At 30.2% G+C, this 21,351-nt stretch overlaps 2 protein-coding genes across 7 annotated transcripts in view; one reads left to right on the forward strand and one right to left on the reverse strand.

Annotated features, from left to right (window-relative positions):
• The window catches only part of LOC145798635 (F-box/LRR-repeat protein At3g48880-like), a 44,610-nt gene extending 41,863 nt beyond the window's left edge, over positions 1–2,747 (forward strand). Inside the window, exon 6 of the mRNA XM_082886930.1 lies at positions 1,956–2,747. Within this exon, the coding sequence (XP_082743056.1) occupies positions 1,956–2,645 (690 nt within the window). The 3' untranslated portion in view covers positions 2,646–2,747. The remainder of the gene's footprint in view (positions 1–1,955) is intronic.
• A 2,950-nt stretch (positions 2,748–5,697) lies between these two features.
• The window catches only part of LOC145798634 (disease resistance protein At4g27190-like), a 214,498-nt gene continuing 198,844 nt past the window's right edge, over positions 5,698–21,351 (reverse strand). Inside the window, exons 1-4 of one of the 6 annotated variants that reach the window (XR_014339865.1) lie at positions 17,102–17,200; positions 9,218–12,565; positions 6,359–6,436; positions 5,698–6,002 (exon numbers count right to left, since the gene is read on the reverse strand). The gene's annotated coding sequence lies outside the window, so the exon portion shown is untranslated. Of the gene's footprint in view, positions 6,003–6,358; positions 6,437–9,217; positions 12,566–15,180; positions 15,368–17,101; positions 17,201–21,351 lie in introns of those variants that run through there. The other 5 variants (XR_014339864.1, XR_014339863.1, XR_014339868.1 and 2 more) reach the window with 5 other exon arrangements.

The following is a 21,351-nucleotide window of genomic DNA, read 5'->3' on the forward strand; positions in this document are numbered from 1 at the left end:
TAGAAATTACATTTGGTAACTCATCTATCGGGCTAACCCTTATGTTTGAATTGAGTGATTTGGAGAGAAAAGAAAAGAAATAGAGAGAAATGTATTTCTCTTACTTGTTTGGATAACTTATGTGGAGAGAAATTAAGAAAAATGGAGAGAAACTCATTTCTCTCATAACTCTCATTTTCAATCTTTCCAAAAGTGAAGAGATTGGGAGAGAAAAGAAACTAATATTTTCATGATATCAATTTTGTCTCTATAAAAATAAAAGAAATAAAATGATTGAAAATATAAAAAGGTTACTTTGGTAATATAACATAAAATAATTTTTTTCTTCTCTTATGAAATCTAACCAAACAAAAAGGAGAAATCATAATCATTTCTTTTCTTTTATTTCTTACTTGTTCAAATAAGGAGGGGAGAAATCACAACCATTTTTTTTCTTTTCTTTTCTTTTCTTTTCTCTTATAACTTAAGTAATCATTTCTTTTCTTTTCTTTCCTAGGTTTCCAAAGAAATTAATGTTAGCTACTTGTTACGATACCCATATATATTTTGGTGGTGGCATGGCAAGACAAGGTAGGTTGTACTCAATGCTGGAGCTAGGAATTTGAAGATGGACAATAATTGTCATTTTTCATGCTATCAAAATTTGATGTGTTTTTCATATTGCTTGTTTATGGATTCAGTACATGTGTTTTCTTTTTTTCTCCTTTTTTTTTTTTAAAAAAAAAAATCTCAATTTTTTGTGTTCCACATATATCTTGTTTGTAGGAGCCTTTTGGAAGATTTCTTGGTTAGGAGAAGGAATATAAGTAATAAAATTATTAGAGCATCTCCAATGCATCCTCTCTATCTTCAAATATGGAGGATTTGCTCCTCCAACCCATCTTCTAAATCCATCTCTATTTGGGAGGAGGATGAGTTGATCCTCCATATTTGGAGGGAGGATGAAAAATAGAGGATCCCCTCCAAAACACTATTCATTCTATATTTTTTTTATATTATAAATAACTTTTAATATGTAAATTTAATTTGTATAAAATTGGCATCATTAAAAAGTATGAAGTCAATACCTTTAAAATGAGTATAATGGGATGTAGATTGGGATGTTAAAACAGTGTTCTATGAACAAAAACAGTGTTCCATGAAGTTAATGAACAAAAACAATGTTCCATGAAACCATACATTTTCAAGATAAAGCCTCAAAGTATCCTACCAACCATGCTTCTTAACTTCTCCTACCAACAGTGCTTGACTTCTGTCAAAGAATCCTTATTATCTTCTCCCACCAACCGGTAGATGAAAAGTATCAGCATTTTAAATGTTGAATTCAAGTCATCAACATAAAAGCACAAGTTTGGATATACAGATATTGAATTCAAGTCATCAAGAAATAGTCTATATATACAGATATCTTTCTTTTCTAAAAGCACAAGTCTTTTCCTATCAAAGCTACAATCATCTTTCCATATATACTTTCTATAGAAATGTCTGCAAGTGTGGAATTGGGTGGAAAATCATTTCAACGTGGTCGTGCATTCTTAATAGAAGAGGATAAAAATTTATGTAATGCATGGCTTGAAATTTCTCAAGATCCTGTAAGGGGTACTAATCAAAAGAAAGAGAAGTTATGGGAGCGTATTAGTGCCAAGTATCATGAGCTCTTGCCAAGCTACAACACTGGCTCTCGAACAACAAAATCCCTCTAATGTTGCATGGCTTTAATAATGAAGGCCATTAACAAGTTACGGGGATCTGTTCGATCAGTTGAACGCCTTAATCCTAGTGGTGCTTCTAAGATAGATTTTGTAAGACTTCTTACACAATTTTGTCATGTATTATGTGTATAAGTTAATGTTTTAAAAAAAAAATGCCCAACAAGAAGCTCCTATATCTTACAAAATGTTGTTACTACTATAAACATTTTTTTCTTTTTATTTTTTTTAATTCTCATTTTGCAGATGGATCAGGCCAAAATCTTATTTGCACAAGACCCTAAAGAAAGGAAAGGATTCCAATATGATCATGTATCGCCCATTCTTAAGGGGGCTGAGAAATGGCTTGACAATACCCCCAAAGAAAATCCCAAACATGGGTATGACTGCTTTGAAGGATTTCAAAATGGATCCCCTGTAGCTGCATCCTTAGTAACACCATCATCCATTGATTTGGATACAAATGAAGAGATTGTAGCAGAGGTGGACCATCACGTCGATTCATCGGGTCGTCCTATAGGGAGGAAGAAAGAGAAGTTAAGAAGGATGCAAATAGCTGATAAGAGTCATCTTCTTGAATCCATTGTTGAAGGAAACCAAGAAATCATGATAAATTTGAAACGAGGGCAAAAGCAAAGAGAAGAACGATTTGCTAAAATGGAAAATGATTCTGCAGCGCGTGTCCAACTCATGATGTTACAAGCTGAAAACGAAAGTAAAAGATTAAAACTTCAGCGTGAACATCAAGAGAAAGAAATCATGAAGATGGACTTGAAATGCATTGCAGACCCAATTGATCGTGAGTATTTTCGAAGGAAAAAATTAGAAATTTTAGAACAAAATGATCAAGTAGCCAACAACTCTGTTTCTTTTAGCCATGGTGATTTTAGTAGCTTTAGCCAATATGAAGGTGGTGATGTGTTACCAGATTACTAGTGCTAGGACATATTTTATAAATATAACTATCATGTTGGGAAAAGACAAAACATCCCATTGCTAAATTAATAAACTGTTACACGTAAACTCAAAAATATAACTACCAATTCGTATATAAACTGTTAAATTAATAAACTGCTAATTAACAGTTAAATTAATAAACTGTTAAATTAATAAACTGTTACATTTATGAATATAACTACCAACCCAACCTAAATGGGGCAATTACCATGTCTTTCCCACAAATGCTCAACCAATGCATTTCTCAAAACATAGTGAGCCTCTTTGTCTTTTATTTTTTTTATGTCGAGCAAGAAACTGTTGAAATTGTTCTGTTTCATCTACCACCATCTCAACATTGGGGATGGGAGCTGGAGTACCAGAATTAATAACACTTGCATGTTCACCACACTCATCCTCAACAATCATGTTATGCATTATGATGCATGCAGACATGATATCATGTAACACACACTTATTCCAAAAATGAGCTGGTCCCTTGACTATAGCAAATCATGATTGAAGTACTCCGAATGCTCGTTCAACGTCTTTTCGGCATGCTTCTTGCATCATTGCAAAGTGTTGTTTCTTCGGATCTTAAGGTTTAGAAATAGTTTGTACGAGAGTTGACCACTTCGGATATATACCATCTGCTAGATAATAGCCAACATTAAACTCTATGCCATGGATAGTATAATGAGCAGGAAGACCTATACCTTGGGTGAGATTCGCAAACAAATTAGATGATTGCAAGGCATTAATGTCGTTGTTGGAGCCCGGTAAGCTAAAATATGCATGCCAAATCCATAGGTCATGAGATGCCACTGCCTCAAGAATGATAGTTGGGGATCCACCACATCCAGAGTATTGTCCTGCCCAAGCTGTTGGGCAATTTTTCCAAGACCAATGCATACAATCAAGGCTCCTAAGCATCCCTGGGAAGCCCCGTTCTTCACCTTTTTTTAACAAACTTGCAATGTCATTGGAATTAGGTGATCTAAGGTATTTTTTTCCAAATATCTCAACGATTGCCCGACAAAACTTTTTAATACATAGAATGGCAGTAGACTCACCAATTCGTATATATTCATCCGTAGAATCGGCCGTCGTTCCATATGCCAACATTCAAAATGCACTTGTTACTTTTTGCAAAGTAGACAATCCAAGTCTACCAAGACCATCCTTCTTCTGCACAAAGAAATCGTCGTGAGCTTTCACGGCATCAACAATCTGTAAATATAAACTTCTACGCATTCGAAATCTCCTACGAAATAAATTTTCCTCATAGGTTGGGTTCTCTGAGAAGTAATCATTCCATAATTGAGCATGACCTTCTTCCCTTTTACAATCTCTCACTATATGTCCATGAACTGAACCTTTATGTACCAATTGATCATCTTCTTCAAGATATTGAGCTATGATGATGTTGTTGGAAGCATATAAATGAAGTAATATATTTTTTTCCTCTTCCCATGCTGCCATTTCTTCTTCATAATCAAGGAATGGTGGTAAATAAATATGCTCTGCATCCATTTCTTCATGAATATACTCAGCATCCATTTCTGTTTCAGAAGCTCTACAGTCATTTTTTTTGGTTGTATGAGGGTTTGGTTTTTCTATAAAATAATAGATGGTAAGGAAAATAGATGGAGGGAAAATTAATGGAGGGAAAATTGATGGTTAATTTTGGAGGGAAATTTTTAGAGAAGAAAATGAAGGTTTATGATTGGAGTTGGAATGAATAGTGATATACTCTATATTTACTTTTTGAATAAAAAAATGTGTTTTCATCCTCTTGGTGAGAGGATTAGGTTAGAGATGCTCTTAAGCTCAGATAACCAAACCAAACCAATCAAAGCCAAGCCTTAAGTCCCATTAAATGGGGTCGGCTGCATGAATTCTTCTTCTCCACTACTCTATCCAAGGTCATTCCGTTAGTCAACTTAAAAAGATTCATATCTCTATTTACTATACTAGTTCACGTCAATTTAGGTCTATCCCTTTCCCTAACACTATCATCTACCGTCACTGTATCGCATATCTTCACTACTGTCTCTGTTGGTCTCCATTATATATGACCAAATCATCTCAATCTATCCTTAGCAATCTATTCTCTCTTCGTTGAACTAATCTTTTGATTTTTATTGATTGAGAACTAAAATTGACCACATATTACGATTCAATTTGCTTGGATATTTCTATAGTAACTAAGAACTTCCTTCAAAATAAGACCTGCAATATTTTCCTTAATTGATGATGTTGATATGTATGAATAAATGTTGTTTGTCAATATTTGTTGGACTTGGACATATAAACTATTAATTATACAGGAGTTGCTTGGACATTACCCTAGTGACTAAAGCACTTCTTTCCAAAAGGGGCATGCAATAGATTTGTATTTCTAAATGGAGAACTTATGTCTCCTTAATGTGTGTCATTTTCTATTTCCTCAATATCATTGGTCCTCATGTTCACTTGAGATAAATATAAGAATCAATTGCCAAGGATTCATTGCTAAAGAAACATTCTTTCCCACATGTTTTTATAATCATCCTATGTTTTTGAAATGTTGTATAAGATAGTTCAACTATCTTTATGGAGGAGTAACTTCTTACAAACCTCATTAAGACACAATTTTAGAGTAGTAAATTAGACTCGAGCGAAAACTTTGCTGCTTGTATAAGTTTACATTTAAGGGAGAAATTGTTGGAACTTCTTGAAGTAAAATGGTCCCATATCGGGAAAAGAAAACAAAAGAAAAGTCTTTAATATATGTTGGATGGATTCAACCCATATATGTAGTCTATAAGTGGATGCATGTCCGAAATAACGTGTATTGATTCTAAGTATGGACACTTTGAATTCCCAAACATAAATCTAAGTATGGACTCTTTGGATTCCATAACATAAACTCCTTTTAAATGAATTACAAGCCCATCTTAACAAATTCAAGCAGCAATTCATTTTTGTACTCTAAATTATTACTAGTCAATCACATTTCAGTAAAGAGCAAATTGCAATATATTTTTTTATCATAGATACAAACAAGCACGAAAACAAACATATAATATTATTAATTGAGACAAATAATTTTGGATACAAGCTCCATTACAATACAAAGAAAATAAAATTACACGCGTTGGGTACTCTTTTTCCCACTTTATTCATTCTTCAAATCTTCAACACACATTAGGTAAACATACATACCTTTATTTAGAGTAGTAGTTTTGATATTGCAAAGCAAGACAATTATTTAGAAACACAAACCATAGGAAGCATATGCCATTACACAATAAAATCCCAAGGTAGACATCACATAACCATAGGGAGTAGCTCAACATTCTTTATGGTTGACAACTGCAAAAAGAAAATGAAAACTCAATAATAATCTTGCAGTAATATCTATATTTTGCTACATATAATGTTCACTTTTTTGTTTTTTATTTTCGGAAACAAAAAAATGAAAATTTCAAAACCACCATTGTCTTCATATTGTTTTCATTTTTGCACAAAAAACAACTTTTGAAATTTTGGAAATAAATTTTTGTTGTTTCCTAAAAAACGAGATAAGTTTTAGAAAAAATTTGTGAAAAAAGTATTCAAAAAATAATTTGTAAAACATGTCTATTTTTCTATAATAGAAAATTCCTTTCAGATAAGAATTGTATGATTTTTGAATATAGCTTGATGTAAATCATGAATTGTCCACTTACTCAAGAGAGTTATTCCTCATAAATTCATAATCTGGTTCACAATTGGATTTCATTTTCAAGAGCATCAGTATGTCTTGCCTGCAAAAAAAAAAAACAAAACAAAACAAAACAAAACAAAAGAGAAGAAAAGAAATAAAAATTAGGAAAGATTATGATAGGAAACATTCATAATGACAACCAAAAAAAAAATGTGGGAAACCTAATAATATTGTCTGTGGATGAAAATAAGATATTTAAACAACTTATCCATGATTTCATAGGTTGACAAATCTATCAATGTGTATGTTGAATGGGCCTCAAAGAAAATATACAGATTGAAATGCCAATTAATTTTATTTATTCCTAATGTAGTAAAATTTATATTGAAAACTCACAACATTTTTAAATTACTTATCGATTGAATAAAGATCTTACACAATGTACAAGGATCATAGATTTTTCTGAGAGAGCTAGCAAGTAGGAATTCTTATCCTCTTTCACCTTTTGGTGAATAACACTTTTTATCATCACTCCAAGTCATGGCCTCTATCACTTTTTGATTGATTGTATATAATTTTATTTTATTTTTTAAATTTTTTTTGTTTGGTCTTAGGAAAAATAAAATATTTAATATAAATAAACATGTAAGGGGTGTTTGATAACCAAATTTAACACTTAAAACTGAATGTATTAAGTAATAATCAATTAAACCCGTTTGATAATCACAATTAATATCACTTAAAGTGTCTCTTAAAATGTAAGCTAAAACTTAAAGAAAATTTTAAGTCATATGAAGTTTACTTAATTCTGACTAAATTTATAAAACTAAACATAAATATCAATATACACCGCTACCACCACCACCACTCTCATTACAACCATGGCTATATTGCTACTACCACCACTACTTTCATCATTATTGTTATTGTTACCATAAGTACTATCATCATTTTATTACCACTACAATCACTACCGCTACTACCACCACCACCATCCCACTGCCATCGCCGCCGCCGCCGCCACCACCACCATAATATAAAATTTAAAATATACAATTTGAAAATAATAGATTTTAAATTTGAATTTATACATATCAAACAACTTATTTTTAATTAACACTAATTTTTATCAAACAATTTTTCAATTTAAAAAATGCAATATTCAATTTTCAATCTTCACCTTTTAACTTTATCAAATACACTACAACATTTGACTTAATGGCCTAAGGTCTCACTATTGGAATTCGCCAACTTGAAACCAAAAGGAAAAGAAAAAGAAAAATCTCTAATCAAAACTTAATATAATATTTATTAAAATGCATAAAAATAAAAGAAAAAAAAAATTGAGTGTTAACATTTTCCCTTTTTTTATTTATTTAAAGAAGCCATTATCTCAATCTACTACGTCTCTTCCACATTTATCCAAAGGCCTAAAAAACATCCATTGTCCAAAAGTCTTTATACTAAAATTTGATAAAAATCTCCCAAATAAAAATATAACTATTCAAATAGCTATAAATTCTAAGCATTATAGGGAGTACAACCATATGAGGGGTTGCTAGAATATTAAATAATTTATTATCTAAGGTCCAAGGCTTTTGATTTTTGGGTCCTGCTACGTTTCATGAAAACTGTCATGAAAACTGTCATGAAAACCATCTGCACCGTTGGATCATGAGACACATACCTGATCTAACGGTGCAGATGGTTTTCATGACAGTTTTCATGAAAATTCTTCATGAAACCTAACATTTCCCTTGATTTTTTTTAGCTAGTCAAAGGCCTTCGACAATAAAGGCATAAATGAATATTCATTGTAAAAAGTCAATAAAAAGTAAAATTTCGTTATCCATCAACTTAACTTAACACTTAAAAATAAAAATAAAACTCTATGCACGAAAGAGGATAATACATTAAATTTTAACTAAATAAAAAAAAATAATAAATTTTACATTAAAAAGTGTAATCTATATCCAAAAAAAAAAAATTAAAAAATGTTATTTGAGTGTAATAAAGGGCCTCTCTATGCACAAAATTCATACAAGTGTACAAATTTAGGCTTCGTTTGAGAAGCCTTGGTTGGGACTTTTTTTGGCTATTTTAGTCACAAAAAACAAAATAGGCTTTTTAGTCTAATAAGACAAAACATCACATCTAACCCATAATCATTACATTCTTTCTTTCACAAAAAAGTCAAAAAAGCCAAAAGCCCTTCCCAAACTAAGCTTTAGTCAAAAAAGTCAAAAAACTAAAAAGCTAAAAAGTCAACTCACTTCCCAAACGGAGGAAGTGGGTTTTTTTTGTGTATGTAGTATTGCTCTAATTTAATTTAAAATTATTAGAAATCTATAATTATATACAAACTAAATTAACAACTATGAGGAGGAGTTGATAATTTGATTTGTAGTTTATTAAAAAATACAATGTAACATGAATTTTTATCTTGAAATTTTCTCCGAAACTAAAATATGTGATTTAAATTTAAAATTAGTTGGATATGAATTATACAAACACAGAATATATATAGTCCATTGATTTAATAGTTTATTAGTCAAGGACACAATTTAATTCACTTTTTTTTTTCAAAAAAAAACATTGCCTCATAATATAACTAATTACCTGATATACATAAATATATATATATATATATGTGTGTGTGTATATATGTTAAATGTGGTGAAATAGAGGAGCAAGGATCCTCTAGAGTGATTTTTTTCTAAAGTTTCCTAGAGTGCTACATTGTGTGGTTAAGATTTACTGGCAAGTCACATCAATTTTTCTGATGTGACTTGCCAGCAAATCTCAACCACACAATGTAGCACTCTAGGAAACTTTAGGGAAATTTCACTCTAGAGGATCCTTGGTGAAAATAGAGAAGTACCTTAGGTGGCTTTGAAATGATATATATGGGTTTGCACAAACTGATTCAAGTCCATCCCCTGTAGCGGTATTTCCTCGTAGTTATCAATTACAACTTCCTTCAGTTTTGGTGTGCTGCCGGAAGTAGTGGCAGCGAAAGTCTTCATTTTGGGGCACTCTATCACTTGCGGTCGTTCCAAGGATGGCCATTCAAAATGAAAGTCGTCTCCTCCTGTGCAGAAACCACTTAGGTTTGGAAGATGCCTAAGGGCGAGATTTTTGAGACTTTTGAACACCATCTTGTAGTCCACTCTCTCTTCTTCTTCTTGTTGCCCTTCATTTTGCTTTGCAGTAACAATTTCCTCCATTTCTTCACAGTCCATTACGCAAAGGGATTCAAGTTGATGAAGAGCTTGAGCTATGGAAGGTTGGAAGACATATTTCAGTTTGCCACATGAACAGACTACAATAGATCTTAGGTTGCAGAGTTGCACATGTTGACGACTGGAGCAGTTCCATATATGCTTCAATCTAGGCAACTCCATTAGAGTTAAATCTCTCAAACTAGAAAGCAGCTTCATGCCTTCTCCTTCAGAACCAAAATCAAATACTTGTTCCAATTTCGCACATTCTATTACGAAAAGGCTCTCCAAATGTTGTAGCCTTTGAAGCAAATTGAATGGAAGAAGAACAGTTGATAGTGAAGGACAATCGCCAACTTTCAAACTTCTGAGCTTTGGGAAGCACACCCAGCTGGAAGTAGTAAGTGCACTTGCTGCACATATCCCTTTGAAAGTAACCAAACTGCTGAGTTCCAATTCTTCCAGGTTGAAGAGCAATTGCAGATCCCGTTGTTGTGCCTGTGATGAAATCCCCCATTCCTCTGTGTTGATCAAGTATTCCAATTCAGAACAATCTTCAATGCTCAGACGTGTAGCTCTTTTCAACACCAGCTTTAGCCATTTACTCCAATTAACCATGGTTCCAACCAAATTTGCAAGTCCCAAATAATTTGGGGAATAATCTGCATACTCAACATCAAAAATTGATTTACCAATAAAAATAATAAAACTTTCCAGCTCAGGAAAAACAAAGTCCTTGGGTATATACGCAATGTCAGGTATGGAAATGGTTAGCACTTTTAGGCGAGGCCAAGATCTTAGTGCAGCAGCTACTTCTACTGTAGGGTCAGGGTCTTCTGGGTCTTCCACTGGGTATTCTGCTGCAAGGTCAGGGTCTCCGATCCCCCTCGAATATCTGCTGCCAAACAAGTACAACTCCTCCAAATGGAATAAAGGCAATACCATTGTGGCCGGAATCGAAAATTCATGACGGCTTTCAGTCATGTCCAACAACCTTAGATTAGTTAACTCCTTTATAGCATTTGGTGCCTCAGAAAAGAAGGCATGCCTGAGGCTAAGGACTTCAAGCAGCTTTAACTGTCCGAGAAATTTAGTGTCCCCAAAATTAATTCCATCAAGAACTAATGTTCGAAGACACATTTGTCCGAGAAATGTAGTGTCCCCAAAATTAATTCCATCAAGAACTAATGTTCGAAGACACATTTGGTTATTGAAAGCATGAGGAGTACCAATTGAATTGTCAAAACCGTAGTCAGGTAGTTGGCTGAAATCTAAAACACTAAGTGCATTCATCCTTGAAAAGAATTCATGTGAACATGACAGTGCATTTTTATTGTATTGTAATAGTAATATTTGGAGCTTTGGACATTCCAAGACCTGAGGAAGGTTACTAATTTGATTTCTCATCAATGATATGGCAGTGTATTGATCCAAGCTATACATATTTGGCCAATCTTTCAAATTGCAACCAGCTCTTACAAAATGCTTTTTGGATCCAATATCTATGGCAACATCACGTACAACATCATGCATTTTGATGCAATCTTTTTTATTATCACTAGCTAATAACAAACAGGAAGCTATGAGATTGTTGATCACTGACTTCGCTCTGCCCCTAGCTTCTTGCACTGTATCAACATTTTTGAATACCCTCAATCCCATCCCATATCGTACCAAGTCTTCTATTAAGATGTTATGATCCTCGGGAAACAGAGAACAAAGCAAGAAGCAAGCCTTTGCTTCCTCATCATGCAGGTAATCATAGCTCAACCTAAGACTTTTGTACACTCGTTGATCAACACCTTCAATGTTTGTTGGCATTGATTTTCTCAATTCTCGAGCTGCCTCGTTCCATAAATTAGGGTCATTTTTACCTTTCATTGCACTTCCAACTGTAACAAGTGCTATTGGCAGACCTCCACATTCTTTACAAACCTCATTAGCGACAACATTCAACGCATTAGAGTCAACAACATCGCCAACATTCTTTTTGAACAAGTCCCATGAATCTTCTTCAGATAAAACACCGAGACAAACAATCTCTGTCCCCAACCTTTCCATTCCCATGGAATTGCATACTTGCTCCCGCCGTGTTGTGATTATGATTTTGCAACCCTGGTGATCATTGCAAAATGGAATGCCCACGGCTGCCAAATCAAGTTTGGCCCAAACATCGTCCAATATAACAAGGATCTTCTTCACATCCTTGAGTCTTGCACACAACATGCCTGTTCGTTCAGTTTCACTTGGTTGATTAATTAAGCTGGTGAAACCCAACATGCCAGCTATATCATCTTGAATCTTTTTAATTTCTTGGTTTTGAGACACTACAGCCATCACAACTTCATCAAAAAGCTTATCAGATTTTGCTTTTTTGCCGATTTCTTTTACCAAAGTTGTCTTTCCAACGCCCCCAATACCATGTATTCCAATGAAGTTGATCTTGTCGTCAATTAGTGCCTCCATTACATTCGTCATTGTCAAATTTGTAGAAGCATAAGGCGCGAGCTGTTCAGAGGGTATGGACTCCATCCCCAAGGGACGTGCAGGCTTGGATATGCCACTGAATTTATTTTTTTTTCCCAGCTCTTTAGCCTCCTCTGCTTTATTTTTTGCTTCTTTACCTAGCCGGCGTCGTGTGACCAAATCAGGAAACCACCCATTCAAGCATTTTTGGTTCACATTGGTACCACCTTCTCGAAACTCTTTGGCCTCTACTATGAACCTATCAACCCTTTCAATCCAATTCTCGACAGTTTGTAGAATTTCTTTTCTATCCCTTTTTGCTGCATCAATGAAGTCGTCCACATCTTTTCTATGAGCCTCTAAATTTTGAACTTGCTCTCGTAGATCTTCAATGTATTTCTGTCGATGAAAGACATAACCGAATTGACGCCCAACTGGCTTCGCCAATACTCGAACAACACTTCCTCCAGCGGCAGTCAGAGCACCAAGCACGGTCATGTCTGATGACAAACAAAGAAGTGTAGACTCTGTACACACTCAAGCTTCAATCATTGGTTACTAATTGATTGTCTTAAATTCACACCCACAATTTCAATGTATGAAATTTTTTCTTCTAAATAATTCACATACACACATCGAAGCTATCCCATATAACAATAACGGTTGCATAGATGCATAAATTAATATACACACAACTGAGTCCATGCAAAATATTATGGCTATTATCATGATGTACAATGCAACTTTAGTAGCTCATGCTGACAAACATTCAATTAGCTTTGCATTATGAACAGAATAAACAATTAGTGGACTACATTTATTTATATTGTGTTTAGATGATAAATTTAGATAGGAATTCTGAAAGAAAAGGTGAAATTAAAATAAAATAAAATAGAAACTTATATTATATATATATATATATATATTTGTCTCACATTTTTTCTTTCTTTTTTTAATCCTTACCAAAATCTATGATTTAAACATAGTCTTAACACTGTTGAAAAGGAAGCTAGAAATTTATTCAATTTTTATTTGGATAAATTACACTTTAACCTTTTTATGTTTGGCAACTTTCTCACTTTAGTCATTAAAATTAGTTCATGTTTCAAGTTTTTTTATTTTTATTTTTTCAATTTACTCTTAAAACTAACTTCGGTTGAAAGTTAGACAGAAAATAATCCGTTTGGGAAGAAGATTTGTGGCTAAAATAGCCACAAAAGACAAAATAAACTATTTTAGCCATAACAAACAAAATATCACATCCAACCCATAATCATTACACTCTTCTCTCACAAAAAAAGTCAAAAAAACTAAAAAGCCAAAAGGTTCTTCCCAAACCAAACTTTTTAGCGCAGGCTAAAATAGCCAAAAAAGCCAAAAAGTCAAAAAATCAAAAAGCCAACCCACTTCCCAAACCAACCCATATATTGACAGTCACGTGGCATAATAATATTTTATTATATATAACTCACACCACTAACACAAACTTAAGCTCTAATATAATAACATATTTTGTATATTATGTGACAATTTTTGTGGTATTTCATATCTTATTTTGAACAGAAGTTAATTTTAAGAGTAAATTAAATAAAAAAAAAACTTAAAACATAAAGAGTTAAAGTGAAAAAGAAAAAAAAAAAAAATTAAGCACCAAAGTGAAAAAGTAAACAAATACAAAAGAAACAAAGTGTAATTTACCCTTTTGTTTAGATTGACATATTGGAGAACATTGTAGAAAGCCAATTAATCTGAGTAAGTGTATAAGGGCGACCGCATCTCAAAATTTGAAAACATTTTATATTGTACTAGTAATGATTAAAATAATTCCAAAAAAATGGATGCGCCTTGCATTGGTTGAGATATATTTAAGTTCTTTTTTAATTTAGATAGAAAACATCTATTAAGTTTGAAAAAAAAATAAAATAAAAATAAAGAAGTTATCACCTCCATATTAAGGGCTCAACAAAATGGTTAATTTGGTACATAAAATTTTCCATTTCTTTCGACTTTTCTCTCCCCTATTAGGTGTGAATAATTCTTCTTACTTTTTATATGTTTCTTATGTTTTGCTCATAATTTTCATTTTTGCTTATGTGTAATGACTTTTATTCATTATTTTTGTTTATCTAGTATTAAAGTTGTTGCGCAGTTGCTATTTCAATAGATTGATTTGTCCTGTATTAATACTACTTTGTATTACCTGTATTTTTAACTATGAAATTTGTCAAGACAAAATTATTTGGTAAGATAGAATATAATTTTATAAGGATTTGAATTTTTCTCAAGCTTACTAGGGAGAATTTGAGGAATTTGTGGGACTCACTCAAATCTTATTTTGATAATTCAAATGGTTCATTTTGTAAGATTCTTAAATTTATATCATTCTTGAAAAAACTTAAATCAATCTGATAATTTGCTCTCCAAAAAATTAAAAGATGAATTACAACTAAGCGTATTATTTCAAAAAAAAAAAAAATCAAGTGATTAAATTCATAAATTTTTTCACTAATCAATAAATATTTAACAAAAAACCACCAATATGTAATTTTTTTCAAAATTAAAAGGTCTATTTTTTAAAACATACACATTATTTATTTTTATTTTTTTTAAATAAACGTAATAAAATAAATAAGTTATGATTATTGAATGAGACTAAATTTTTTTTTATGAATAACATGATGATATTTTTTTCATAGATGATACACTGATAATCTTATAAAAATAAATAATTTAAATAATAAAAAAAAGAATAATGTGGACTTCACGAATCACTATGTTCTTTCAAGTTTATATTTAACTGAGGCCAAGTTTGGGAAGACTAAAAAAGTGCACTTTTTGCCTTTTTGGACTAAAAAATTGAGGTTGAAAATATGGATGTTTGGGTTAACTTTTTGACTTTTTATTGAAAAATGTGTAATAAAAAATTGTAAAAATTGATTTGTAGGGAAAAATTTGAATTGGGAGTTGTGCAGCCGTAATTGTTGACTTTTGGTGAATAGTGTTAACTTTTTAACTTTTTGAGTAACTTTTTGATTTTTTGGCTTTTTTTAAAGTCCCCAAACTTGGCCTGAATTTGATGGAAGACTAACCCATTTTTTTTGTAAGTAGCTATGTTGAGAGAGAGAGAGAGAGAGAGAGAGAGAGAGAGAGAGGGTACCTGTGGATGGTGTGAATGTGGAGTGAGTCTGCGTAGGGAGGTTGGAGCAGCGTAGGTTGGGCAGAGCGAGGTGAATTGACGGAAGGGAAGACCAGAGAGAGGAGATTTCTAATCTTCATATAAGGTACTCATTTTCTACTCTTTAACTTACTTTCTAATCATCATATAATTAACATATCATACGTACTATGCACGGTTTATATTTATAATTATTTATATATATAAATTATAATTTTTAAATATATTTTTTTTTAAATGTCTCTTTTTTTTTATTTATATTATATTAAAGTTTAATATTTTGATAATAATTATATATATTGAACTTTTTAAGAAATTAAATATTTTTATTATTATTATATTATATTAAAATTTAATATTTTGATAATAATCATTTATATTGAACTTTTTAAAAAAAATTTATTATACTTATTCTTAATGCATTAAAGTGTTATTATGAGAGATAATGATCATATGTGTTGGGACTTTTCAAGGAATTCATAATAATAGTATGTATTGGACTTTTTAAGAATTTTTTTTATGTTTGTTCTTAATGCATTAAAGTGTTATTATGAGGGCTAATAGTTATATGTGTTGGGACTTTTTAAGGAATTCATATGCGTTGGATTTCAAAGAATTTTTTTATGCTTGTTCTTAATGCATTAAAGTGTTATTATGATGGTAAGACTTGAGAGTTGAGAGAAGTTAATAAACGCTCTGATTTTTTTTTTAAATAAAAAAATTAGGAAATTTAGATTGGGAGATTGGATCTCTCACAAGGCTTGGGGTTAAAAGCTCCCTTTTGCTTAATATATAGTACTAGCATATCACCCGTGCTATGCACGGATTATATTTACAATTATCTATATATGTGAATTGTGATTTTTATTTATTTTTTTTAAATGTCTTTTTTTTTCTTTTTTATATTATATTAAAGTTTAATATTTTGATAATAATCATATGTGTTTGACTTTTCAAAGAATTAAATTTCTTTTTTTTTAATATTATATTAAAGTTTAATATTTTGATAATAATTATATGTGTTGGACTTTTCAAGAATTTTTTTTTTATATTTGTTCTTAATGCATGAAAGTGTTATTATGAGGGATAATAATTATATGTGTTAGGACTTTTCAAGGAATTCATATGTGTTGGATTTCAAAGAATTTTTTTTATATTTGTTCTTAATGCATTAAAGTGTTATTGTGATAGTAAGACTTGAGAGTTGGGAGAAGTTAATAAATGCTAAAAAAATTTTAAAATCAAAAAATAGGAAATTATGCACATATTGTGTTTACAATTATCTATATATGTAAATTACGATTTTTAAATGTCTTCTTCTTTTTTTTTTAAATGTCTTTTTTTTTTTGTTTTTTTATATTATATTAAAGTTTAATATTTTTATAATAATCATATGTGTTATGCACGAATGTGCTCTCAAAAAAATTAAATCAATCCGATAATTTGCTCTCAAAAAAATTAAAAGATGAATTACAACTCCAGTGTATTATTTCAAAAAAAAAAAAATCAAGTGATTAAATTCATAAATTTTTTCACTAATCAATAAATATTTAGCAAAAAACCACCAATATGTAATTTTTTTCAAAATTAAAAGGTCTATTTTTTAAAACATACACATTATTTATTTTTATTTTTTTTAAATAAACGTAATAAAATAAATAAATTATAATTATTGAATGAGATTAATTTTTTTTATGAACAACATAATGATATTTTTTTCATAGATGATACACTGATAATCTTATAAAAATAAATAATTTAAATAATAAAAAAAAGAATAATGTGGACTTCACGAATCACTATGTTCTTTCAAGTTTATATTTAACTGAATTTGATGGAAGACTAACCCATTTTTTTTGTAAGTAGCTATGTTGAGAGAGAGAGAGAGAGAGAGAGAGAGTACCTGTGGATGGTGTGAATGTGGAGTGAGTCTGTGTAGGGAGGTTGGAGCAGCGTAGGTTCGGCAGAGCGAGGTGAATTGACGGAAGGGAAGACCAGAGAGAGGAGATTTCTAATCTTCATATATATAAGGTACTCATTTTCTACTCTATAGCCTACTTTCTAATCTTTATATAATTAGATATCATCTGTGTTATGCACGAATTGTACAGATGATATGCACGAATTGTATTTATAATTATCTATATATGTGAATTGTGATTTTTAAATATTTTTTTTAAATATTTTTTTTTTCTTTTTTATATTATATTAAAGTTTAATATTTTGATAATAATCATATATGTTGAACTTTTCAAGAAATTATCCCCTCCGTCCCAAAATATTGGACCCTTTTGGGGAATCTAACTTTTTTTGGTAGTACACTTACTGCATTTGAAAAAAGTTATTTTTCCAAAATTACCCTTTTGATAGTATATTTTTTGAGAATATCAATGTCATAATTGTACTTTTTAAATTGTTTATTAATTTTAAAAAAAAAAGCAAAATAGGAAATTTATATTATTTTTATACTTGATTTATAAAGAGGGACTAATATTTTGGGACAATGAAAAATGGAATAAGGGACTAATATTTTGAGACGGAGGGAGTAAATATTTTTATTATTATTATATTATATTAAAATTTAATATTTTGATAGTAATCATTTGTGTTGGACTTTTTAAAAAAAAATTATTATATTTGTTCTTAATACATTAAAGTGTTATTATGAGAGATAATGATCATATGTGTTGGGACTTTTCAAGTAATTCATAATAATCGTATGTATTGGACTTTTTAAGAAATTTTTTTTATGTTTGTTCTTAATGCATTAAAGTGTTATTATGAGGGCTAATAATTATATGTGTTGGGATTTTTCAAGGAATTCATATGCGTTTGATTTCAAAGAATTTTTTTTATACTTGTTCTTAATGCATTAAAGTGTTATTATGATGGTAAGACTTGAGAGTTGAAAGAAGTTAATAAATGTTAAGATTTTTTTTTTTTAAATAAAAAAATTAGGAAATTTAGATTGGGAGATTGGAACTCTCATAAGGCTTGGGGTTAAAAACCCCATTTTGCTTAATATATAGTACTAACATATCACCCGTACTATGCACTGTATTTACAATTATCTATATATGTGAATTGTGATTTTTAAATTTTTTTTTAAATGTCTTTTTTTTTTTTCTTTTTTATATTATATTAAAGTTTAATATTTTGATAATAATCATAAGTGTTTGACTTTTCAAAGAATTAAATGTCTTTTTTTTTAATATTATATTAAAGTTTAATATTTTGATAATAATCATATGTGTTGGACTTTTCAAGAATTTTTTTTTTATACTTGTTCTTAATGCATGAAAGTGTTATTATGAGGGACAATAATTATATGTGTTAGGACTTTTCAAGAAATTCGTATGTGTTGGATTTCAAAGAATTTTTTTTATATTTGTTCTTAATGCATTAAAGTGTTATTGTGATGGTAAGACTTGAGAGTTGGGAGAAGTTAAATTAAAATCAAAAAATAGGAAATTATGCACATATTGTGTTTACAATTATCTATATATGTGAATTACTATTTTTAAATGTCTTCTTTTTTTTTATATTATATTAAAGTTTAATATTTTTATAATAATCATATGTGTTAGACTTTTTAAGGAATTAAATGTTTTTTTTTATTATATTATATTAAAGTTTAATATTTTGATAATAATCATATATGTTGAACTTTTCAAGAATTTTTTTTTATGCTTGTTTTTAATGCATGAAAGTGTTATTATGAGGGACAATAATCATATGTGTTGGGACTTTTCAAGGAATTCATATGTGTTATATTTTAAAGAATTTTTTTTATACTTGTTCTTAATGCATTAAAGTGTTATTATGAGGGTAAGCCTTGAGGGTTGGAAGAAGTTAATAAATATTAAGGTTTTTTTTTTTAAATCAAAAAATCAGAAAATTTAGATTAGGAGATTGGACCTACCACAAGACTTGGGGTTAAAAACCTCATTTTGCTTAATATATAGTATAGATAGCATATCACTTGTGCTATGCACGAATTGTGTTTACAATTATCTATAGATGTGAATTGCGATTTTTAAATAGTTTTTTTTTTTTTTTTTTGTTAAATGCCTTTTTTTTCTTTTTTATATTATATTAAAGTTTAATATTTTGATAATAATTATATGTGTTAGACTTTTCAAGAAATTAAATGTCTTTTGTTTTTATTATATTATATTAAAGTTTAATACTTTGATAATAATCATATGTGTTGAACTTATCAAGAAATTTTTTTTATGCTTGTTCTTAATGTATTAAAGTGTTATTATGAGGGATAATAATCATATGTATTGGGGATTTTCAAGGAATTCATGTGTGTTAGATTTCAAAAAAAAATTTATGCTTGTTCTTAAATCATTAAAGTGTTATTATGAGGGTAAGACTTGGAGATTGGGAGAAGTTAATAAATGCTAAATTTTTTTTTTTTTTAAATCAAAAAATCATGAAATTTAGATTGGGAGATTGGAGCTCTCACAAGGCTTGGGGTTAAAAACCCCCTTTTGCTTAATGTGCCTGTTTGGTGCAGCTTAAAAGCTGCTTATTTCAACTTTCAGCTTAATTTAAGTTATTTTGATATGTTTGGTTTAGCTTATAGCTTTTTGGAAGTCAAAAATCAGTTTATTCTTTGAGTAGGGCAGGAGATGCTTAATTTATAAGTCAGAAATCAGCTTATGTTCATAGTTATAAGGTATAAGCTGTTTAGGCATAAGTTATAAGCACTTTCCCACAGCTCTACCAAACAGATGAGAGAAGTTAAAAGGGATTGTGAGTTGGGAGAAGTCAATAAATGCTGAGTTTTTTTTTTTTTAAATCAAAAAATTAGAAAATCAGTCAATAGATTTTTTTAATCTATTTTGTAAATTAAAAATTAATAATTTTGAAAAATTGATTAATTTGTCTCATTAAGTGATTTAAAATTTTGATAGATATACATAAAAAAAATACATAATTATATTATTAAATCATAATTCAAATTTAGATATTATATCTTTTTGAGATCTATAGCTAAATTCTTATCTTTTTTTTTTTATTTTTGTGTGTAACCATAGTATATGGGAGAAATTGAAAAGGGTGTTGCAATAATTATGAGAGAAGTCAAAAGGAATTGTGGGTTGTGAGAAGTCAATAAATGCTAAGGTTGAATTGGGAGAAGTTAATAAATACTGAGTTTTTTTTTTTTAAATCAAAAAATTAGGATTAAGAGATTAGAGCTTCACAGACCTTGGGGTTAAAAACTCTCTTTTACTTAATATATAGTATAGATGGGTTCTCATTTTCTACTCTATAGCCTAGTCTTCATATAATAGGTTGTCATTTCTACTTTATAGCCTACTTTTTAATCTTCATAGGTTTGGAACTTCTGTATCAGTCATCTTTAAAACTTTTTTAAAATTCAAAAATGCTTTGGAACCCCAGTTTTGAAGGATTCTCAGTGACCCCCAGTGATCTAGCAGCATGTGATTGGTTGAAATTTTTTTTTTTTTTTACATTCCCTTGGTCCACAGCCCCCCACGTGGAGGTGGGGGTGCTGGAGGTGCCTCCGTACTAGGGGTGCCAATCACTGCTCTTTAAAATTATATTAAATTTTATTATTTTTTCTATTTATTTTATGTAAACGAATCTAAAAAATTAAAATTAAAATAAGTAAAAAAAACTCTTTTTTATAAGAGTGAATATGGTCCAAATTAATCAAGATTGAAAATCAAGACCAATCAGTTATTAATAGTTCTTTAAAAATTAAAATCAATCCAATTTGTTTAAATTGTATAACTAATCGGAATCAATCCGTTTAAATACAGATTGGATTGATTTACAACTACGAATTCACATAATTAAATAACTAAAAAAAATATAGAACATTTTAATTTCATAAAATGCCGTTTTGGGAACAAAATAAAAAGTCACGTTTTTTGACAAAATGTCCAAAAACGCAAGGGTCAAAAACGTAACAAAATTGGTTTGGGAAGTGCCAAAAATGCAAGTGTAAAATTACAAATTAGGGCCTATGGCAAAAAAATAAACAAAAACACTTTAGACCACTAATTAGTGGTGGCTCTAATGATGTGGCAGTGGATCCCACCCACTGCCACATGTGTTTTGTGCCCTTTTTTTTTTTTTTCAATTGTCATCTCACTAGTGGTGAGATTAGTGATA

The sequence above is a fragment of the Camellia sinensis genome, chromosome 9 (assembly GCF_055761805.1).
Source record: "Camellia sinensis isolate YWXY chromosome 9, ASM5576180v1, whole genome shotgun sequence".
Classification (NCBI taxonomy): Eukaryota; Viridiplantae; Streptophyta; class Magnoliopsida; order Ericales; family Theaceae; genus Camellia; species Camellia sinensis.